The 21,008-nt window shown below is 48.7% G+C and overlaps 1 protein-coding gene across 4 annotated transcripts in view; it reads right to left on the bottom strand.

Moving 5' to 3' along the window:
- The window catches only part of LOC139229763 (discoidin domain-containing receptor 2-like), a 182,145-nt gene that overhangs the window by 5,386 nt on the left and 155,751 nt on the right, over nt 1–21,008 (bottom strand). For 3 of the 4 annotated variants that reach the window (XM_070861338.1, XM_070861341.1, XM_070861339.1), the window contains 6 exons: nt 17,833–17,940; nt 12,249–12,493; nt 9,577–9,704; nt 6,402–6,599; nt 4,726–4,960; nt 2,973–3,122 (listed from right to left, as the gene is read on the bottom strand). In XM_070861338.1, coding sequence (XP_070717439.1) covers nt 2,973–3,122; nt 4,726–4,960; nt 6,402–6,599; nt 9,577–9,704; nt 12,249–12,493; nt 17,833–17,940 — 1,064 coding nt within the window. The remainder of the gene's footprint in view (nt 1–2,972; nt 3,123–4,725; nt 4,961–6,401; nt 6,600–9,576; nt 9,705–12,248; nt 12,494–17,832; nt 17,941–21,008) is intronic. The other variant, XM_070861340.1, reaches the window with a different exon arrangement.

Raw genomic sequence — 21,008 nt, 5'->3', positions numbered from 1 at the left:
ACACAAGTGGGAGCACGAGAGTAGTTAACCCCATTCTCAAAACATAACGTAACATTAAAAATATAAGCAATAGGAGCAGGAGTCGGCCATTTGGCCCCTCGAGCCTGCTCCGCCATTCAATAAGATCATGGCTGATCTGATCATGGACTCAGCTCCACTTCCCTGCCCGCTCCCCATAACCCTTTACTTCCTTATCGCTCAAAAATCTGTCTAACTCCACCGTAAATATATTCAATGACCCAGCCTCCACAGCTCTCTGGGGCAGACAATTTCAAAGATTCAAGATCCTCTGAGAAGAAATTCCTCCTCATCTCCGTTTGAAATGGGCGACCTTGCATTCTGAAACTATGCCCTCTAGTTCTAGATTCCTTCATAGAAACATAGAAAATAGGTGCAGGAGCAGGCCATTCAGCCCTTCTAGCCTGCACCGCCATTCAATGAGTTCATGGCTGAACATGAAACTTCAGTACCCCCTTCCTGCTTTCACGCCATACCCCTTGATCCCCCGAGTAATAAGGACTTCATCTAACTCCCTTTTGAATATATTTAGTGAATTGGCCTCAACTACTTTCTGTGGTAGAGAATTCCACAGGTTCACCACTCTCTGGGTGAAGAAGTTTCTCCTTATCTCGGTCCTAAATGGTTTACCCCTTATCCTTAGACTGTGACCCCTGGTTCTGGACTTCCCCAACATTGGGAACATTCTTCCTGCATCCAACCTGTCCAAACCCGTCAGAATTTTAAACGTTTCTATGAGGTCCCCTCTCACTCTTCTGAACTCCAGTGAATACAAGCCCAGTTGATCCAGTCTTTCTTGATAGGTCAGTCCCACCATCCCGGGAATCAGTCTGGTGAATCTTCGCTGCACTTCCTCAATAGCAAGAATGTCCTTCCTCAAGTTAGGAGACCAAAACTGTACACAATACTCCAGGTGTGGCCTCACCAAGGCCCTGTACAACTGTAGCAACACCTCCCTGCCCCTGTACTCAAATCCCCTCGCTATGAAGGCCAACATGCCATTTGCTTTCTTAACCGCCTGCTGTACCTGCATGCCAACCTTCAATGACTGATGTACCATGACACCCAGGTCTCGTTGCACCTTCCCTTTTCCTAATCTGTCACCATTCAGATAATAGTCTGTCTCTCTGTTTTTACCACCAAAGTGGATAACCTCACATTTATCCACATTATACTTCATCTGCCACGCATTTGCCCACTCACCTAACCTATCCAAGTCACTCTGCAGCCTCATAGCATCCTCCTCGCAGCTCACACTGCCACCCAACTTAGTGTCATCCGCAAATTTGGAGATACTGCATTTAATCCCCTCATCTAAATCATTAATGTACAATGTAAACAGCTGGGGCCCCAGCACAGAACCTTGTGGTACCCCACTAGTCACTGCCATGAGGGAAAACATTCTCTGAATCTACCCTATCAAGCCCCACCCCCCCCCAATAAGATCACCTCTAAGTCTTCTAAACTCCAATGATTACAGGCCCAACCTGCTCAACCTTTCTTCATATGACAACCCCTTCTATCATCCTCATGAAACTTCTCTGAACTGCCTCCAGTGCAAGGATATCGCTCCTTAAATAATAAGAAACAGGGCACTAAGGCAATCAAGGTGACATGGGGCCGGAAAGTGGAGTTGAGGTCGATGATCAGCCATGATCTTATCGAATGGTGGAGCAGGCAGGAGGGGCCATATGGCCGACTCCTGCTCCTCGTTCTTATGTTCATAGAAACATAGAAAATAGGAGCAGTAGTAGGCCATTCGGCCCCTTGAGTCTGCACCGCCATTCAATATGATCATTGCTGATCCTCTATCTCAACACCATATTCCCACTTTTCCCCATACCCCTTGATGCTTTTTGTTTCTAGTGTGTAGTGTGTTCCACTATTAACGACTTCCGTGACCATGATCTTATTGAATGGCAGTGCAGGATTGAGGGGCTGAATGGCCTACTCCTGCTCCTAATTCTTATGTTCTTATAATACTTCCAAACTGAGATTAACATATTTTTGTTGGATAAAGGTATTAAGGAATATGGGACCAAGGAGGATAAATGGAGTTAAGATATAGATCAGTCACGATCTAATTTCTCTAGAAAAGAGAAGGCTGAGGAGTGACCTGATAGAGGTATTTAAAATTAAGAAGGGGTTGGACAGGATAGATGGAGAGAAGATGTGTCCAATCAAGGTCACAAATATAAGATAGTCACTAATAAATCCAGTAAGGAATTCTAGAGAAGCTTTGTTACCCAGAGAGTGGTGAGAATGTGGGACTTGCTACCATATGGAAGGGTTGAGGCGAATAGCACAGATGCATTTAAAGGGAAGCTAGATAAACACACAAGTGAGAAAGGATTAGAAGGATATGCTGTTAGGGTGAGAGGAGGCTCGTGTGGAGCATAAAGACCGGCACGGACCAATTGGGCCGAATGACCTGTTCCTGTGCGGTAAACGTCTGTGTAATGGTGGAGCGATGATTGGGGGAGGGCGACTAGATTGGACGTTGCCATAATTCAGGCTGCTAATTGGAGCCGGGGCAGGTACAGCAGGAGCGGCGAGAGATTGCAGAGCGACGTGATGGGGGCCCAGGAGAGGCGTGAGCTCGGGGCCCAGAAGAGGCGAGGGCCCAGGGGCAGCACGGGCCAGCCCACACTGCCACTGGACAAAGACCTAGCTCTGTCAAGCCCGCGTGGTGGCTGGTGTGTAACCATATGTTTAAAAAAAAAAAGCCACGCACAGGAATCTTCCAGCCTTCAATATGTAGTTCGGAACCTGGAATATCAGGTCCTTCATTGTAACACCTGTGACCGCATCCCTTTTTGATGTATAAGCAAGTCATCCTCGATACGAGGGACTGCCGAAGTAAGAATGGCAGAACAGGTTCGAGGGGCTGAATGGCCGACTCCTGTTCCCTTCCCGAAACCCCTGTGCCGTTTGACCCCTTTCCCCGGCATTACCTGCTTGCCCAGCTCGCGGAAGAATTCACCAGCGTTCTCGATGACCAGCTCGTCTGTTAGATGGTAGTACGGTTGCTCTTTGCACAGCATCAGGATCTCCCATAACGTGACCCCGAAGGCCCAGACGTCGCTGCCGGTGGTGAACTTTCCCTGCAATGGGAAGGGATCACAAGTAGGAAAATGGATCACAAGTGGAAAATTCAACATCCCTTTGCCATCAACAGCACCTCACTTCACCTACAATGATGGCTGTAAAGCATGCACCTGTGAGTTCGCTCAAAGGTTTGTGGAGCTGTTGCTCTCCTCGTAGGACTGCTCCTGGGCCTGGCCAAGGTGGCCATTAACCGGTCCAGGCAGTGGGCGTTCAGCCCGACAGCCTGCCTCTCTTCCGCAGTTACGTTCGAGCTAGGGTGTCCACCAATATGCTCGCAGCCTTCCGCGAGAGGTGGGCACCGGAGGGACTGGAGTGCATCATCACCCCCAGTAACCAAATTTTAATTTGAACCATTTTTTAAAAAATAAGTTCATTTGTTTAATTTGTCGGTTTTAGTGCCCCTTTAATAAGGGGGCATTTGATTTATTGTTTTACTAAAATAATTGCACTCTGGCTTAGCCAGTCATGTGATGGTCACAAGACTCAATAAAACCCCAGCCAGTTAGGTCTAGGTCATCCACGATGAGGTATGCGGCTGTGAGCCTAATGGATGAACCAGTAATGTGTGGTGTGATTGTTAAACCTTTGTTAATAAACCAACTAGTTCTCAAGTCTGTTGCTATGAATTCTTAAGCGAAGAACCCATGCAGCAAATACATTACAACGGCGACTCACGATACTTGCTCGGGCTCTGGCGGGTGCGCTCTGCGACACGCGGTTCGGAGCAATTGGGTCGGGCCACACCCCGCTGGAAAAAATTAACAGCCGCGTTCACGCCGCTATTAACACGCAAACCGGCCAGCGAGTTCAGGGGTTGAAGTGACACGCCGTGAGTTGGGAATCTCCAGATCAAAAAGTACTTCATTGGCTGTAATTCACTCTCTGCCAAGATCGGAGTGAGAGTGTTTCACCAATGCCGTCAGTTTCCTGACGGGTGGGTTAGGTTAAGAAGAAAGAAAGATAGACTTGTATTTATATAGCACCTTTTACAACCAACGGACCTCTCAAATCGCTTTACAGCCAATGAATTACTTTTGAAGTGTAGTCACTGTTGTAATGTGGGAAACACAGCAGCCAATTTGCGCACAGCAAGCTCCCACAAATAGCAATGTGATAATGACCAGATAATGTGTTTTTGTTATGTTGATTGAGGGATAAATATTGGCCCCAGGACACCGGGGATAACTCGTCTACGAAATAGTGCCACGAGATCTTTTACATCCACCTGAGAGAGCAGACAGGGCCTCGGTTTAATGTCTCATCCGAAAAACAGCAATCCGACCAGCGCAGCACTCCCTCAGCACTGCGCTGGGGCATGAGCCGAGATTAATGTGCTCAGGTCACTGGAGTGGGAGTTGAACCCACAACCTTCTGACTCCGAGAGCGAGTGTGCTACCCACTGAGCCAAGGCTGACCCTGTAAAAATAATTTTAACTGTTCATTCAATCTTATTCCCGGCATGTAGTCAATTGTTGTTGGAGATTAAAGCTGCTCCCCCGCCCCGACTCTCTACGTCTCATCTCGAAGACGGACAGCGGGAGAATAAAGACCAGGCGTGCGTCAATAGTCAGTTCCCTCATCATCATCATCGCCACTCACCAGCAGAATGCTCTCCCAAGCCATCCAACGAATGGGAAGCACGGCCCTCCCCTGGATCCGGTAGTAATCCCCCGCGTACAGGTTCCGGCTCATCCCGAAGTCGGCAATTTTGATGGTGTAGCTCTCGCCCACCAGGCAGTTGCGCGTAGCGAGGTCGCGGTGCACGAAGTTCATCGAGGCAAGGTACCTCATGCCCGAGGCAATCTGACAGGCCATGTGCACCAGATTCGGGTAACTGAGGGAGAGACAGAGAGAGAGAGAGAGAGAGAGAGACGCAGAGAGGGTGAACAGCATTCTTGAAAAGCAGAGACGTATGGAACTGAAACAACAACTTGCATTTAGATAGCGCCTTTGATGCAGTAAAATGTCAAAAGGCGCTTCATAACAGCGATATCAGTAAAAATATTTTTCAGACCGAGCCACGGGTGGTGATATCGGGATGGATATCCAAAATGTAGGTTTTAGCAACAACAACAACCTGTATTTATATAGCACCTTCAACGTGGTGAATCGGCCCAAGGCGCTTCACAGGAGTGTTCTGAGCTGAAAAATTTGACACCGAGCCACATAAGTAGAAATTAGCGCAGGTGACCAAAAGCTTGGTCAAAGAGGTAGGTTTTAAGGAGCGTCTTGAAGGAGGAAAGAGAGGTAGAGAGGTGGCGAGGTTTAGGGAGGGAGTTCCAGAGCTTAGGGCCCAGGCAACAGAAAGCACGGCCACCGATGGTTGAGCGATAATTATCAGGGATGCTCCAGAGGGCAGAATTAGAGGAGTGTAGACATCTTGGGGCCGGGGGGGGGGGGGGGCGGGAGGGTTGGAGGAGATTACAGAGATAGGGAGGGGCAAGGCCATTGAAGGATTTGAAAGCAAGTATGAGGATTTTGAAATCGAGGCATTGTTTAACCGGAAGCCAATGTAGGTCGGCGAGCACAGGGGCGATGGGTGAGCGGGACTTGGTGCGAGTTAGGGCACGGGCTGCCGAGTTTTGGATCACCTCTGGTTTACGTAGGGTGGAGTGTGGGGGGCCAGCCAGGAGTGCTTTGGAATAGTCAAGTCTAGAGGTAACAAAGGCGTGGATGAGGGTTTCGGCAGCAGATGAGCGGAGGCAGGGGCGGAGACGGGCGATGTTACAGAGGTGGAAACAGGCGGTCTTAGTTACGCTGCGGATGTGGTCAAAAGCTCATTTCGGTAGCATCTTAAAGAAAGAGAGGGGTAGAGAGACAGAAAGGTTTAGGGAGGGAATGAGAGAGTTTAGGGCCAATGCAGCTGAAAGCTCCGCCACTCATAGTGGAGCAATTGAAATCAGGTTTGCTCAAGAGGCTAGAATTAGCGGAACACGCAGATCTAAAAGCCTTGTAGGGCTGTGGAGGAGGTTACAGAGATAGGGAGGGGCGAGGCCATTAACAGATTTGAAAAGCAGAGAAGTTATGTTAAACTTGTATAGAAGCATGGTTAAACCACACTTGGGAGTACTGTGCACAGTGCTGGACTCCATGTTATACAATAGGTCATCGAGGCGCTGGAGAAGGTGCAAAAAATGATTGACGAGAATGTTACCAGAACAGAGAGGTTATAACTGTCAGGAAAGATTAAACAGATGAGCTCTTTTCTTTGGAAAAGAGAAGACTGAGAGGTGACCTGAAGCGCTTGCTGCTCCTTTGCTACCACCAGTTCTAACCTGATGCTCGGGATGTTACTTGCAGTGGCAATCTTCTCCTCCAGCTCATGGTTACCAAGGAACTGGTTAAGGTCTCCATTCTCCATGTACTCTGTAATCATACAGAGGGGATCATCGCGTACACACACACCCAGCAACCTGATAATGTTGGGATCCTTTAGCCGTGACATGATCTTCACTTCCTTTAAGAAGTCGTTCCTGTGGATAGAAAGACAAAGGTCAAACACTGGCCTCTCTTATTCTGAACGATAAGGGAGTCATGGGTTATGGGGAGCGGGCAGGGAAGTGGAGTTGAGGCCAGGATCAGATCGGCCATGATCTTATTGAATGGCAGAGCAGGCTTGAGGGGCCAAATGGCCGACTCCTGCTCCTATTTCTTATGTCCTTATGTTCACGCGCTTGCCACAGGGATTCCATTTTTATAGCTTTATACATCAACTTGCATTTGTATAGCACCTTTAACATAGTGAATCATCCCAAGGCGCTTCACAGGAGCGATTATCATTCAACACTTTGATCACCGAGCCACATAAGGCGATATTAGTACAGACGACCAAAAGCTTGGTCAATGAGGTAGGTTTTAAGCAATGTCGTAAAGGAGGAGAGGGAGGTAGGGAGGTTTAGGGTAGGAATTCCAGAGCTTAGGGCCCAGACAACTGAAGGCACGGCCACCGATGGTGTTACAATGAAAGTCAGGGATGCGCAAGAGGCCTGAATTGGAGGAGCGCAGAGATCTCGGAGTGTTGTAGGGCAGTAGGAGGATACAGAGATAGGGATGGTGCGGGATCAGGGAGGGATTTGTGAACAAGGATGAGAAGTTTAAAATTCGAGGCGTTGCTGGACTGGGAGCCAATGTCGGTCAGCGAGCACAAGGGGTGATGGGGGAAAGGGACATGGTGCGAGTTTGGGTACGGGCAGCAGAGTTTATGAAGAGCACACTTTGGGGGGGGGGGGGGGGCATGGTGGGAGTACACTCCTTTGTGATGGAGAGGATATGGCGTCGTAAGCTCAAATAGGATGCCGAAGAGCCTGGTTCACCTCCTATCCGTTAATCCTTTAATACGCAAGTGACAAGTGCCTTTCTGGAAACAAGTCCAAAAGAAAGTCAGAATTTAAGTCCGAGTCCGAGTCAGGCAGACAAACAGTCTGAAGTTGTAGAGGGTTCAAATGTAAATTAAGGGTACACGTTGGAGGAAAACTTTCCTCAGGATCAGCCTAGAATGAGTCTAAATTGACACCATGTTTGGAAGATTCTGTTCGAGAGCAAAGGTATCCACAGAAAACAAGTGGTTAAGCTTGATTTGTAAATATGGCAAAATAAGACCATATATTTTATGTATAACCGTGCAATTTATGTATGATGATTGTTTATTATAATTACTTATTCATTAAGGAAGGAAAAGTGTAATCAATATAACGCCACCTGTGGACTACTGTGGCATTGCAGCCATTGCTGTTTACAACAATAAAGAGGGAACAGGTCACCTAACAGGCTTCCTGAAGTTATCAGCCATCTTAAAGCCCGTGTGTTGGTGAGGTCATATCGAAAACATAATGGTTAGGTTGAAGATTCTGAAATGAAGACTGAGAAACCATTTCTGCTGGTTGGGGAGTCTAGGACAAGGGGGCATAGTGTAAAAATTAGAGCCAGGCCTTTCAGGAGTGACATTAGGGAGCATCTTTACATGCAAAGGGTGGTAAAATTTGGAATTCTTTCCCAAATGGCAATTAATGCTTGGTCAATTGTTAATTTTAAAATCTAAGTGTGAGAGATTTTTGTTAATCAAAGGTTTCAAGGGCTATGGGGCAACAGCGGGTATACGGAGTTAGGTCGCAGATTAGACATGATCTCATCGAATGCCGGAACAGGCTCGAGGAGCTGAATGGCCGACTCCTCTTCCTATGTTCCTAAGAATCCTTTCATATTGAAATCCAGGAAAGGATATCACCCCGCGGGAGGTTAACATAACATAAGAACTCGGAACAGGAGTAGGCCATCTAGCCCTCCCTGCTTTTGTACTCCATCTCTCTTGCAATGAAGGCCAACATTCCATTCGCCTTCCTGATTACCTGCTGCACCTGCAAACTAACCTTTTGGGATTCATGCACAAGGACCCCCAGGTCCCTCTGCACCGCAGCATGATGTAATTTCTCCCCATTCAAATAATATTCCCTTTTACTGTTTTTTTTCCCAAGGTGGATGACCTCACATTTTCCAACATTGTATTCCATTTGTCAAACCTTAGCCCATTCGCTTAACCTATCTAAATCTCTTTGCAGCCTCTCTGTGTCCTCTACACAACCCGCTTTCCCACTAATCTTTGTGTCATCTGCAAATTTTGTTACACTACACTCTGTCCCCTCTTCCAGGTCATCTATGTATATTGTAAACAGTTGTGGTCCCAGCATCGATCCCTGTGGCACACCACTAACCACCGATTTCCAACCCGAAAAGGACCCATTTATCCCGACTCTCTGCTTTCTGTTAGCCAGCCAATTCTCTATCCATGCTAATACATTTCCTCTGACTCTGCGTACCTTTATCTTCTGCAGTAACCTTTTGTATGGCACCTTATCGAATGCCTTTTGGAAATCTAAATACACCACATCTATCGGTGCACCTCTATCCACCATGCTCATTATATCCTCAAAGAATTCCAGTAAATTAGTTAAACATGATTTCCCCTTCATGAATCCATGCTGCGTCTGCTTGATTGCACTATTCTTATCTAGATATCCCGCTATTTCTTCCTTAATGATAGCTTCAAGCATTTTCCCCACTACAGATGTTAAACTAACCGGCCTATAGTTACCTGCCTTTTGTCTGCCCCCTTTTTTAAACAGAGGCGTTACATTAGCTGCTTTCCAATCCGCTGGTACCTCCCCAGAGTCCAGAGAATTTTGGTAGATTATAACGAATGCACCTGCTATAACTTCCGCCATCTCTTTTAATACCCTGGGATGCATTTCATCAGGACCAGGGGACTTGTCTACCTTGAGATCCATTAGCCTGTCAACCGGCCCGTTTTCTGGTGGAGGGACTGAACTCAGCTGCGAAGTGCAATGAGCAAAATAAAAAAGCGGGGTTTCCGAGCGGGAGAGAGTCGAACCGATCCCTCCATGCTGCGGATGAAGAGAAGGGAAGGTCAGCTGTCTGCAACGGCCAGTGGCCCACCTGGCATTCTTCGTGGCATCCGAGCGCAGCATTTTCACCGCTACCATCAGGGGGCGCCCTTTGCGGATGTTGAAGGGGAATCCCAGGCTCTCCAGATCCTGAGGGCTGTCCACTTCACACAGGTGAACCTGGAAGAGATCGAGGGGGAGCAGTTATTGGCTTTAGTGTGTTTTCCCCCCCTCCACTGACTTCTCAAAGAATGCCGCCAGATCTGCTCAGGAAGGAAAGCCCCGTGCAATGCCATGATATGATCCGCAGGTGTCTGTCGGGTGTATGTGAGGTCATGGAATCTTACAGCACAGGAGGCGGCCATTCGGCCCATTGTCCCCATGTCGGCTCTTTGAAAGAGCTCTCCAATTGATCCCACTCCCCTTGCTCTTTCCCCATAGCTTTGCAATGTTTTGCCTTTTCAAATATATATCCAATTCCCCTTTGAAAGTCACTGTTGAATCTGCTTCCACCGCCCTTTCAGGCAGCACGTTCCAGATCACAACTCGCCACTGAACAAAAAAACTCCTCATTCCCCCACTCTGGTCCTTTTGCTAATTATCTTAAATCTGTGTCCTCTGGTTACTTACCCTCCTCTGGTTACTGCGAAATCGGGCAGTACCATTACACGCTCAATTACAGAGCCCGCCTGAACATAAGAACATAAGAAACAGGAGCAGGAGTAGACCATTTGGCCCCTCGAGCCTGCTCCGCCATTCAATAAGATCATGGCTGATCTGATCATGGACTCAGCTCCACTTCCCCGCCCACTCCCCATAACCCTTTATTCCCTTATCGCTCAAAAATCTGTCTATCTCCGCCTTAAATATATTCAATGACCCAGCCTCCACAGCTCTCGGGGCAGGGAACTCCATTGATTTACAATCCTCTGAGAGAAGAAATTCCTCCTCATCTCTGTTTTAAATGGGCGGCCCCCTTATTCTGAGACTATGTCCCCTAGTTTGCCTTCTGAGTGGAAATATCATCATTATAAGTTTCAATAAGATCACCTCTCATTCTTCTGAACTCCAACCTACTCAATCTATCCCCATAAGTCAGCCCCCTCATCTCCGGAATCAACCGAGTGAACCTTCTCTGAACAGTCTCCAATGCAAGTATATCCTTCCTTAAATACGGATATTCCTGATAGTCCTTGTATGGTTTTAAATAAAAAGGGAAATCAGGCTACTTCTGTTATTGGCACATCATCCTCCCCAACACCTCTCTGCGCACTGCCTGCCCTGGAGGTAAAGACCAAAACCTAGGGGCAGTTGAAATTTAACGCAGAGAAGTGTGAAGTGATACATTTTGGTAGGAGCAATGAGGAGAGGCAATATAAACCAAATGGTACAATTTTAAAGGGGATGGGGGGCAGGAACAGAGAGACCTGGGGGTGTAAGTACACAAATCTTAAGGGTAGCAGGACAAATAAGAAGATTGTGAAAAAGCATAAGTGATTATTGACTTTATTAATAGAGGCATAGAGTACCAAAACTAGGTTATGCTAAATCTTCTTGTAACACGAGTTGGGCCTCAGCTGGAGTATTGTGTTCAATTCTGGGCACCACACTTTAGGAAGGATGTGAAGGCCTTAGAGAGGGTGCAGAAGAGATTTGCTAGGATGGTTCCTGGGATGAGGAACTTCAGTTATTTGGAGAGACTGGAGAAGCTGGGGTTGTTCTCCTTAAAGCAGAGAAGGTTAAGGGGAGGTTTAATAGTGGTGTTCAAAATCATGATAGTTTTTGATAGAATAAATATGGAGAAACTGTTGCCCATGGGCGGAAGGGTCAGTAACCAGAGGACACAGATTTAAGGTGATTGGCAAAAGAACCAGAGGCAACATGGGAAACATTTTGTCACACAGTGTTGTTATAATCTGGAATGCACTGCCAGAAAGGGCAGTGGTAGATGATTCAATAGCAACTTTCAAAAAGGGAATTGGATAAAGAAAAAATTTGCAGGGCTATGGGGTGTAATATGTTTGCTGCATGAGTTCTTTGCTTAAGAATTCATAGCAACACATTGCTATTAAGAACTAGTTGGTTTATTAACAACGGTTTAACCATCACACTACACATTACCAGTTCATCCACTAGGCTCACAACTGCATACCTCATCGTGGGTGACCCCAGACCCAACTGACTGGGGTTTTATTGAGTCTTGTGAACATCACGTGACTGGCTAAGCCACTCACAATGCAACAAGCTCTACAAACTAGTGAGCATACGCACAAGTGCATTTATAACATGGGGAAAGAGCGAGGGGGGGGGGGGTTTGAGGGGAGAGGGTTCAGGACTAATTGGACAGCTCTTTCAGAGAGCCAGCACAGGCACGATGGGCCAAATGGCCTCCTTCGGTGCTGTTTCGTTCTACGATTCTGTGATTGAACTGTGCATAGTCATCTCACTGATTTGCGCCGTTGTGGCCAGCGCTGGGTTAACTGAATGGGCTCCGTCCCATTACTGAATCACTGCTTCACTGAATTGTGATCTCGGGCTACCTGCCATTGCTTTATGGCTGGCACTTGTGCTTGGGGTTTGTAGTTTTTCAAATGATCGGCAAGTCAAAAATCTTGTCGGAAAAGCCTACCGGGCTGCGAAGAATTCAAGCCTCATCATTTTTTTATATATAGAGACCGATTAAAATCTCCTCCCTCAGCCCCCCACTCCCCCCGCGAGACTTACCTCCCCAAACTGTCCCTCTCCCAGCTTCTCCCGGAAAATGAGCCGTTGCCGTGGAAACTCGCCGACGGCGATGTCCTTTCCGGCCAGCGCGTCGATGGTGATGGCGGGCACTGCGTAGGTGTTGTTGCCGGTTACTCCCTGTAGGTTGATGATGTCCGCCTCGGCGTAATGTGGTACGCTGTTCGGGAAGCCTGCCTGGGAGGTCATCTTGGTGAGGTCGGGCTCTGCGTACTCCCCGTTGCATGCTGGGAATGAACAAAAAGGGGGATATAGGATGAATAATCACGAGAAGAAACACCCACAGAAACATAGAAATTTACAGCGCAGGAGGCCGCCATTTGGGCCCATTGTGTCCGCGCTGGCCGACAAAGAGCCACACGGCCCTCGGTCAGCAGCCCTGAATGTTACATATAAACCTGTGAACAATGAACAATGGCAGAAAGGTAAAGAGCATCTGGTCCAACCAGTCCGCCCCACACAATTGCAACACTCTTGCTCCGAAACATTCTAGACTCCACTCCATTCCATTCCAACTGGAGCCATGCTATCTCCTGCGAGAGGCAAAAAGCATAAAAACCCAGGCCAATTGGGGGGGGGGGGGTGGAAAAATCTGGGAAAATTCCTCTCCGACCCATCCAGGCGATCAAAACTAGTCCGGGAGATCACCCTGGCCGTATTTGATTCCCTACAGTACTTACCATCGTATCTGCGCCCGTCTGTATCTGGGGATTCGATTGGGCGGTCACGCGCAGAAACTATTTCTTGAATTTTACAGCACAGAAACAGGCCATTCGGCACAACTGGTTCACGTCCCACACCAGCCTCCTCCTCCCACCCATCTTCACCTCACCCCATCAGCATAACTGTCGCCCACCACCTCTGTTCACTCCCATCAAGAAAGGGCTCCCAATCAGCGGACAGATTTACGAGTGCAGTGTATTTGATTCATGGATTCTTTGCTGAAGAATTCACAGCTACACGGTTTGCTGTAAAGAACCAGCTGGTTTATGAGCAAAGGTTTAACCGTCAAACTGAACCCTACCAGTTCATCCACCAGGTGCACAACGGCACGCCTCATCGCGGGGAACCTGAACCCAATTAACCGGGATTTTGCTGAGTTTTGTGAACATCACGTGACCGGCTAAGCCACTCACAGTGCAACAGTTCCGCAAACCTGTGAGCATGCTCGCAGGTGCCTACGTCACGACAAGATTTACGTGAGTGATTCCAGGGATGAAGATTTATGAGAATGGTTCCAGGGATGAGGGACTTCAGTTACGGTGGATAGACTGGAGAAACTGTGGGTTGTTCTCCTTGGAGCAGAGAAGATCGAGAAGGGATTTGATAGCGGTGTCACAAAGGGTCGAGACAGAGTAGATCGAGAGAAACTGTTCCTCGTTGGCAGGAGGGTCGAGAACCAGAGAACACAGATTTAAGGTGATTGGCAGAAGAACCAAAGGCGACACGAGGATAAACTTTTTTACCCAGCGAGTGGTTAGGATCGGGAATATACTGCCCGAGAGGGTGGTGGAGGCAGACTCAATCGTGGCTTTCAAAACAACAGCTTGTATTTATATCGGGTCTTCAGCGTAGTGAAACGTCCCAAGTCACTTCACAGGAGTGTATGAGATAGAAATGTGACACTGAGACGCACAAGTAGAAATTAGCGCCAATGACCAACAGCTTGGTCAAAGAGGTAGGTTTTAAGAAGCATCTTGAAGGAGGAAAGAGAGGTAGGGAGGCAGAGTGGTTTAGGCAGGGAATTCCAGAGCTTGGGACCCAGGCAACAGAAGGCACGGCCACCGATGGTTCAGTGATTATAATCAGGGATGTTCAAGAGGGCAGAATTAGAGGAGTGCAGACATCTCGGGGGGCTGTGGGAGGAGATTACAGAGATAGGGAGGGGTGAGGCCATGGAGGGATTTGAAAATAAGGATGATAATTTTGAAATTGCGGCGCGGTTTTACTGAAAGCTAGTGTAGGTCAGCGAGCACAGGGGTGATGGGTGAGTGGGACTTGGTGCGAGTTAGGACACGGGCAGCCGGGTTTTGGATCACCTCTAGTTTACGTAGGAGGCCAGCCAGGAGTGCGTTGGAATAGTCAAGTCACGAGGTAACAAAGGCGTGGATGAGGGCTTCAGCAGCGGATGAGCTGAGGCAAGGGCGGAGACGGGCGATGTTACTGAGGTATAAATAGGCGGTTTTAGTTATGCTGCTGATGTGTGGTCGAAAGCTTAATTCAGGGTCAAATATGACACCCAGGTTGCGCACGCAGACAGATGCCAATGGGAGGGTGCAGTCAGTGGCTTCGGTCTTCCCAAAATTCAATTGGAGCAAATTTCTGCTCATCCAGAACTGGATGTCGGGACAAGCAAAATGTCAATTTAAATACCATGGAGGGGTCGACAGAAGTGGTGGTGAGGTAGAGCTGGGTGTCATCAGCGTACATGTGGAAACTGACGCTGTGTTTTTGGATGATGATGCCAAGGGGCAGCATGTAGATGAGAAATAGGAGGGGGCCAAGAATAGATCCTTGGGGGAGACCAGCATAATTCCAGTACAGTGGGGTTGAAATCCAGCTTGGGCGGTCATGCTATTTGTTTTGTTTTGTCTATCCCAGTGCCTCCACTACACAGCACAAACCAGCCTTCTACCATAAGAACATAAGAAATAGGAACAGGAGTAGGCCATACGGCCCCTCGAGCCTGCTCCGCCACCCAACAAGATCACGACTGATCTGATCATGGACTCAGCTCCACTTCCCTGCCCGCTCCCCATAACCCTTTACCCCCTTATCACTCAAAAATCTGTCCATCTCCGCCTTAAATATATTCAATGACCCAGCCTCCACAGCTCTCTGTGGTAGAGAATTCCATAGATTTGCAACCCTCAGAGAAGAAATTCCTCTTCATTTCTGTCCTTACTACTCGGGGAATCAAGGGGTATGGTGAGAAAGCAGGAATGGGGTACTGAAGTTGCATGTTCAGCCATGAACTCATTGAATGGCGGTGCAGGCTAGAAGGGCCGAATGGCCTACTCCTGCACCTATTTTCTATGTTTCTATGTTTCTAAATGGGCAACCCCGTATTCTGAAACTATGCCCTCTAGTTCTAGATTCCAACATGAGGGGAAACCTCCTCTCTGCATCTACCCTGTCCAGCCCTCTCATAATCTTATATGTTTCAAAAAGATCACCTCTCATTCTTCTAAACTCCAATGAGTACAGGCCCAACCTACTCAACCTTTCCTCATGAGACAACCCCTTCATCGCAGGAATCAACCTAGTGAACCTTCTCTGAACTGCCTCTAATGCAAATATATCCCTCCTTAAATACGGAGACCAAAACTGTACACAGTACTCCAGGTGTGGCCTCACCAATACCCTGTACAGTTGTAACACTTCCCTACCTTTATACTCCATCCCCCTTACAAGGCCTGGCAGGGCATCGCCGTTGTGTGGCCCAATGGCACCCATTCTACTGCCGTTCCTTGTACTAATTCACCCGCCTCATTGACACCGACACTAGGTACGAACGCGGGGGTTGGGGGTGGCCTGACAGAGCGGTGAACTTCACACGGGTGGTCGTGAGGTCAGCGCAGTGAGGTACTCTGATGTCACGTCAGCTCGGTGGGGACATGCCCGGCTGCCTCACTGCCACTTTATAACGGCAGCAAAGAGCCAGCTACGATCAGCCCTTTGTTAACATTAGTGCCAGCCGTGGCTCAGTGGGTAGCACCCTCTCGCCTCGGAGTCAGAAGGTCGGAGGTTCAAGTCCCACTGCGGGGGCTTGAGCAGATAAATCTCGGCTGGCACTCACAGTGCAGCGCTGAGGGGGCGCTGCACTGTCGGAGGTGCCGTCTTTCGGATGAGACGTTAAACCAAGGCCCTGTCTGCTCTCTCAGGTGGATGGATGAAAAAGATCCCACGGCACTATTTCGAAGAAGAGCAGGGGAGTTCTCCCCAGTGTCTTGAGCCAATATTTATCCCTCAATCAACATCACTAAAAAAAACAGATTATCTAGTCAATCATCACATTGCTGTGTGTGGGAGCTTGCTGTGCGCAAATTATCCGCCACAGTTCCCCTACATTACAACAGTGACTACTCTCCAAAAGTACTTCACTGGCTGTAAAGCACATTGCGACGTCCGGTGGTCGTGAAAGGCGCTGTACAAATGCAAGTCTTTCTGTCTAACATTAGGAATATAACTCGGCCATTTTAGCTTTGCACCGCTCTAATCAGATGTGGATTCAGTTTTACAGGGTCATCAATCATTATAAAAAATAAAGTAAACTCGTAGGTGGTCATTGTAACCCCGACTTGCCGGGCGGGATAACCATAGGATCGGGCGGAACGCCCGTTTTTACACCCCGGCCCAATATCACCCCTCTGTAGACTTCAATGGAGAGTTAAATCGGGTGGGACGCAAAACCACCTAATCCCATCAGTTTCCCCGATGGGCGAGTTAGGTTCAAATTGCCGCCTCTATCTGTCGACATGCGACGTGAACAGCATTTCAGGAGTGAAGGGAATGTTTCCCAACGGACTGAACATTCACATCCTTCCCCCTAAACCACCTCTTCCACCAATACCCCTTTCCCGTCCCGTCCTGTCCCATCCCAACCACCATCCCAATTTAGTGAGGTCTGTGATGTATTTGCTTCATGGCTTCTTTGTTTAACAATTCATAGCAGCACATGGCTATTCAGAACAAACACAAAAAGCAAAATACGGCAGAGGCTGGAATCTGAAATAAAAACAGAAAGTGCTGGCATTCTCAGCGGGTCAGGCAGCATGTGTGGAGCGAGAAACAGAGTTGACGTTTCGGGCTTCGGGTTCTGACAAAGGGTCACAGACCCGAAATGTTAACTCTGTTTCTCGCTCCACACATGCTGCCTGACCCGCTGAGATTTCCAGCATTTTCTGTTTTTATTTAAGCTATTAAGAACTTCTTGGTTTATTAGCAACGGTTTAACAATCACACGACACATTACCAGTTTGTCCACCAGGCTCACAACCGTACGCCTCATCGTGGATGAACTGGATCCAACTGGCTGGGGTTTTATTGAGTCTTGTGAACATCACGTGACTGGCTACGCCACTCCCAATGCAACAGCTCTACAACTATTTTGTTGTGAACAATTAAATCATGCCCCCTGATTAAAGGGGGGGGGGCACTCCAAACACTTTCAAACAAGTGTCCCCTTGTGGGTTTTTTTGAGGGCACTAAAAACACAAATTATACAAGTGCCCCCTGGCTAAAAGGGGGGGCGGGGGCACGAAAACCGACAATTAAAACAAATTAAACTTTGGACATTAACATCAAATTAAAATTTGGTTGCCGGGGGTGATGATGCACTCCAGTCCCTCCGCGGCCCACCTCTCGCGGAAGGCTGCGAGCGTACTGGTGGACACCGCGTGCTCCATCTCTAGGGACATCCTGGCTAAAAAAAAGTTAATCTTCCTGCTAGCAGAGAATGCTTTTGATCCATTGACCTCTGGGTTATGTGCCCAGCACGCTTCCGCTGCACCGCTCGACAAACCTGCGAGCGTAGTCACAGGTGCATACATTGCAAGGTCCTTACCATCAGTGTTCATTGGCTTAAGCTGGTCCTTAGAGCAGCCAGGGGCTCCAATCAGATGAGGCTTTGCAGAGAGTAAAAGGTGATAGGCTGGGTTGTTTAACAGAAGAGCTGTCGGAGAGGAGGGAACACAACAGGGTGGATGAACAACAGGATGGATGAGCACAAACAACAGGATGGAGCAACAGAAACGCAGGGTGGGGGGGGGGGGGGGAGGGGAGGATGGTGGGAGAATGACACAAGTGTCATGAAAATTCTCTGGACCTGCATCTTCCGCGGTGCCCCCACCCCTCCTCCCAATGTGTGACCCCTTCTGAAAAAGTCACTAGCTCCCATTCCTTGTACCAGCCACGTTGCAACTACCAAGATCAAGACTTCTGGGGAAAGAGATGAACCGTTACATCTCCAAACCACAAAGACGCTAGATGATATAACAGTAGGACCAGATGTATAATCAATTGACTGGCGCCCCTCCCTATCTCTGTAATCTCCTCCAGCCCCACCCACTCCTTCCAGATATCTGCGCTCTTCTAATTCTGCCCTCTTGAGCATCCCCGATTACAATTGCTCAACCATCGGTGGCCGTGCCTTCAGCTGCCTGGGCCTCAAGCTCTGGGATATCCTGCCGAAACCTCTCCATCTCGCTTTCCTCCTTTGAGACGTTCCTTAAAACCGACCTCTTTGACCAAGCTTTGGATTGTCTGCCCTAATTTCCCCCTATATGACTTGGTGGCAAATGTTGGTCTTTTATAATGCTCCTGTGAAGCGCCTTGAGACGACTTACTGCATTAAAGGCGCAAAATAAATACAAGTTGTTGTTGTATTGCATCAAATTCCATCGAGCCGACGGCACAGAAACAGGCCGCTCGGCCCAACAGGTCTATGCCGGTGTTTATGCTCCCACACCAGCCTCACCGCCACCCCTCTTCATCTCACCCCATCAGCAAATCCTTCAAATATTGATTTGATAAGATCAACGCAGATCACAAAATAAAATGCGGCAATCGCAAAGACATTGGGCTAGAAATTCAGTAACTTAGTGCCACCCGTTAGCGCCCGTGAACTTCCTTGGTGGTTTAGCGGCGGCGCTATCAGTCAGCGCTGCTCACTCTAGAGCCGCCCAATTGGTGAACGTCGCGAGTGCGCAACGCCACGCGAGCGCCGCGATCCCGAACTTCACCCCTTCCGCCTGGCATAGCGCCTGGCATAGCGCCTGGCGCCGCCACCGACAAGGAGAGCAGGCGTTCCGTGCAAGCTCCCGGAGCGATATTGTAACGCAGGTGGGTGTCCAGTGTAAAATCTTTTCACGTTGCTGCGATTCTGGGAGGTCCGACATACAGGTTTCCAGCGCTCCCTTCAACTTTCTCCCAATTTACGGGTGGGTCCGGCTGACGTCCCCTTTAGGCGCTGGGATGCTGCTTTCCTAGCACTAGACCTTCATTATCCCTGTAGCGCGACCGCCTCGCTTCCCGTAGCCCCCCCCGATCCCCTCTTGGGGCACTAATAGCGAATATCCCGGTTGGAGGCGGGAAACATCGCCCGGCGAGTCCAGGCGGTGTCACCGCCTCAAACCGGGCTATAACAAATTTTTAGCCCATTGGGTTTGAAAGTGGACACGGGTGGGTGGGGATGTAAGACGGTCGGTATCGAATTAGTTGCTTGTTATACGCCCGGCCCCATATTCAGTCCCGTCGATTTCAATAGCTCTGAATATTGGGCGCGATCGCACCTGTTTTGCGGCCATGCCCAATTTCACACCCAGAGACCTTCCTTAGCCCAGTTGCAATGTACAAGTTAGCCACCTTTCGATATCCTTTACAACATTCAATGTGGGCGGCAGTGCAAAATGAGCCTCATCACATCGCCCGCCCGTCTTGCGCCCCCGCCTCTATTCAGGTGCTGGGACCTCAATCAGAGCCGAATATTGGGCTGGACGTACAGCAAGCAGCCAATGCAGTGCCTCCCATTTTACCACACGGCCCGAGGCAGACTTATACCCCCGATGTATTTAACGCAAAAAAACTTTCATTAGCAGCTTGTCAAAAGAAGTATCTTTGCGCGACAACCTGCTTTTGAAAATGCCGCTTCACCTGCATGCAATAAACATAACATAAGAAATAGGAGCAGAGTAGATCATTTGGCCCCTCGAGCCTGCTCCGCCATTCAATAAGATCATGGCTGATCTGATCTTGGCCTCAACTCCACTTTCCTGCCTGCTCCCCATAACCTTTGACTCCCTTATCATTCAAATATCTGTCGATCTCCACCTTAAATGGACCAGTATTAGACTGATTCCTGAGATGGGGTATTGTCCTATGAGGAGAGATCGAGTAGACTAAGCCTATATTCTCTCGAGTTTAAAAGAGGCGATCGAATTGACGCATATAACATTCTTTCAGGCCTTGACAGGGTAGATGCAGGGAGGATGTTTCCCCGGGCTGGGGAGTCTAGAACCAGGGGTCACAGTCTCAGAATAAGGGGTCGGCCATTTAGGACTGAGCTGAGGAGAAATTTCTTCACTCAGGGCCTTTGGAATCTTTGGAATTCTCTGCCCCAGAGGGCTGTGGCTGCTCAGTCTTTGAGTCTATTCAAGGCCGAGATCGATTGATTTTTGGACACTAAGGGAATCAGGGGATATGGGCCAGGAAAGTGTAGTTGAGGTCGATGATCAGCCATGATCTTATTGAATGGCGGAGCAGGCTTGAGGGGCCACGTGGCCGACTCCTGCTCCTATTTCTGATGTTCTTATTATTGACAGACTCAGGTGGAGCTGTGTTACTGGGCTGGAAGGCCAGTGATCATCACCACCTTTCTGCGATGATGTGTGAGTTAGGTGCCACCACTATTCAACAAAGGGGCAAGAGACCAGAGTGCGGCACAACGTTGCTGATCTGCAAGCTGCTTCTGATAAGAGCTCGGACCATGCAGGAGTGAAATCAGAAAGTATTTTTATTTCCACACCGATGGTCAGTAGAAATCTGGAATTCTCTCCCCTCCCCGAGAGGCTGTGGACGCTGGGTGGAAAATTGGGAGATTCCAAGACTGAGATCGCTGGATTTGCATTGGGCGCGGGAATCAAGGGAAATGGAGCTAAGGCAGGTCAATGGAGCTGAGGTGCTGATGAGCCACAAACTAACTGAGTGGCGGAGCAAGCTCGAGGGGCTGAACGGCCGACTCCT

The sequence above is a fragment of the Pristiophorus japonicus genome, chromosome 19 (assembly GCF_044704955.1).
Source record: "Pristiophorus japonicus isolate sPriJap1 chromosome 19, sPriJap1.hap1, whole genome shotgun sequence".
Lineage (NCBI taxonomy): Eukaryota > Metazoa > Chordata > Chondrichthyes > Pristiophoridae > Pristiophorus > Pristiophorus japonicus.
Note: the sequence above shows the minus strand (reverse complement) of the source record. Positions and strands in the feature narration are given on the sequence as shown.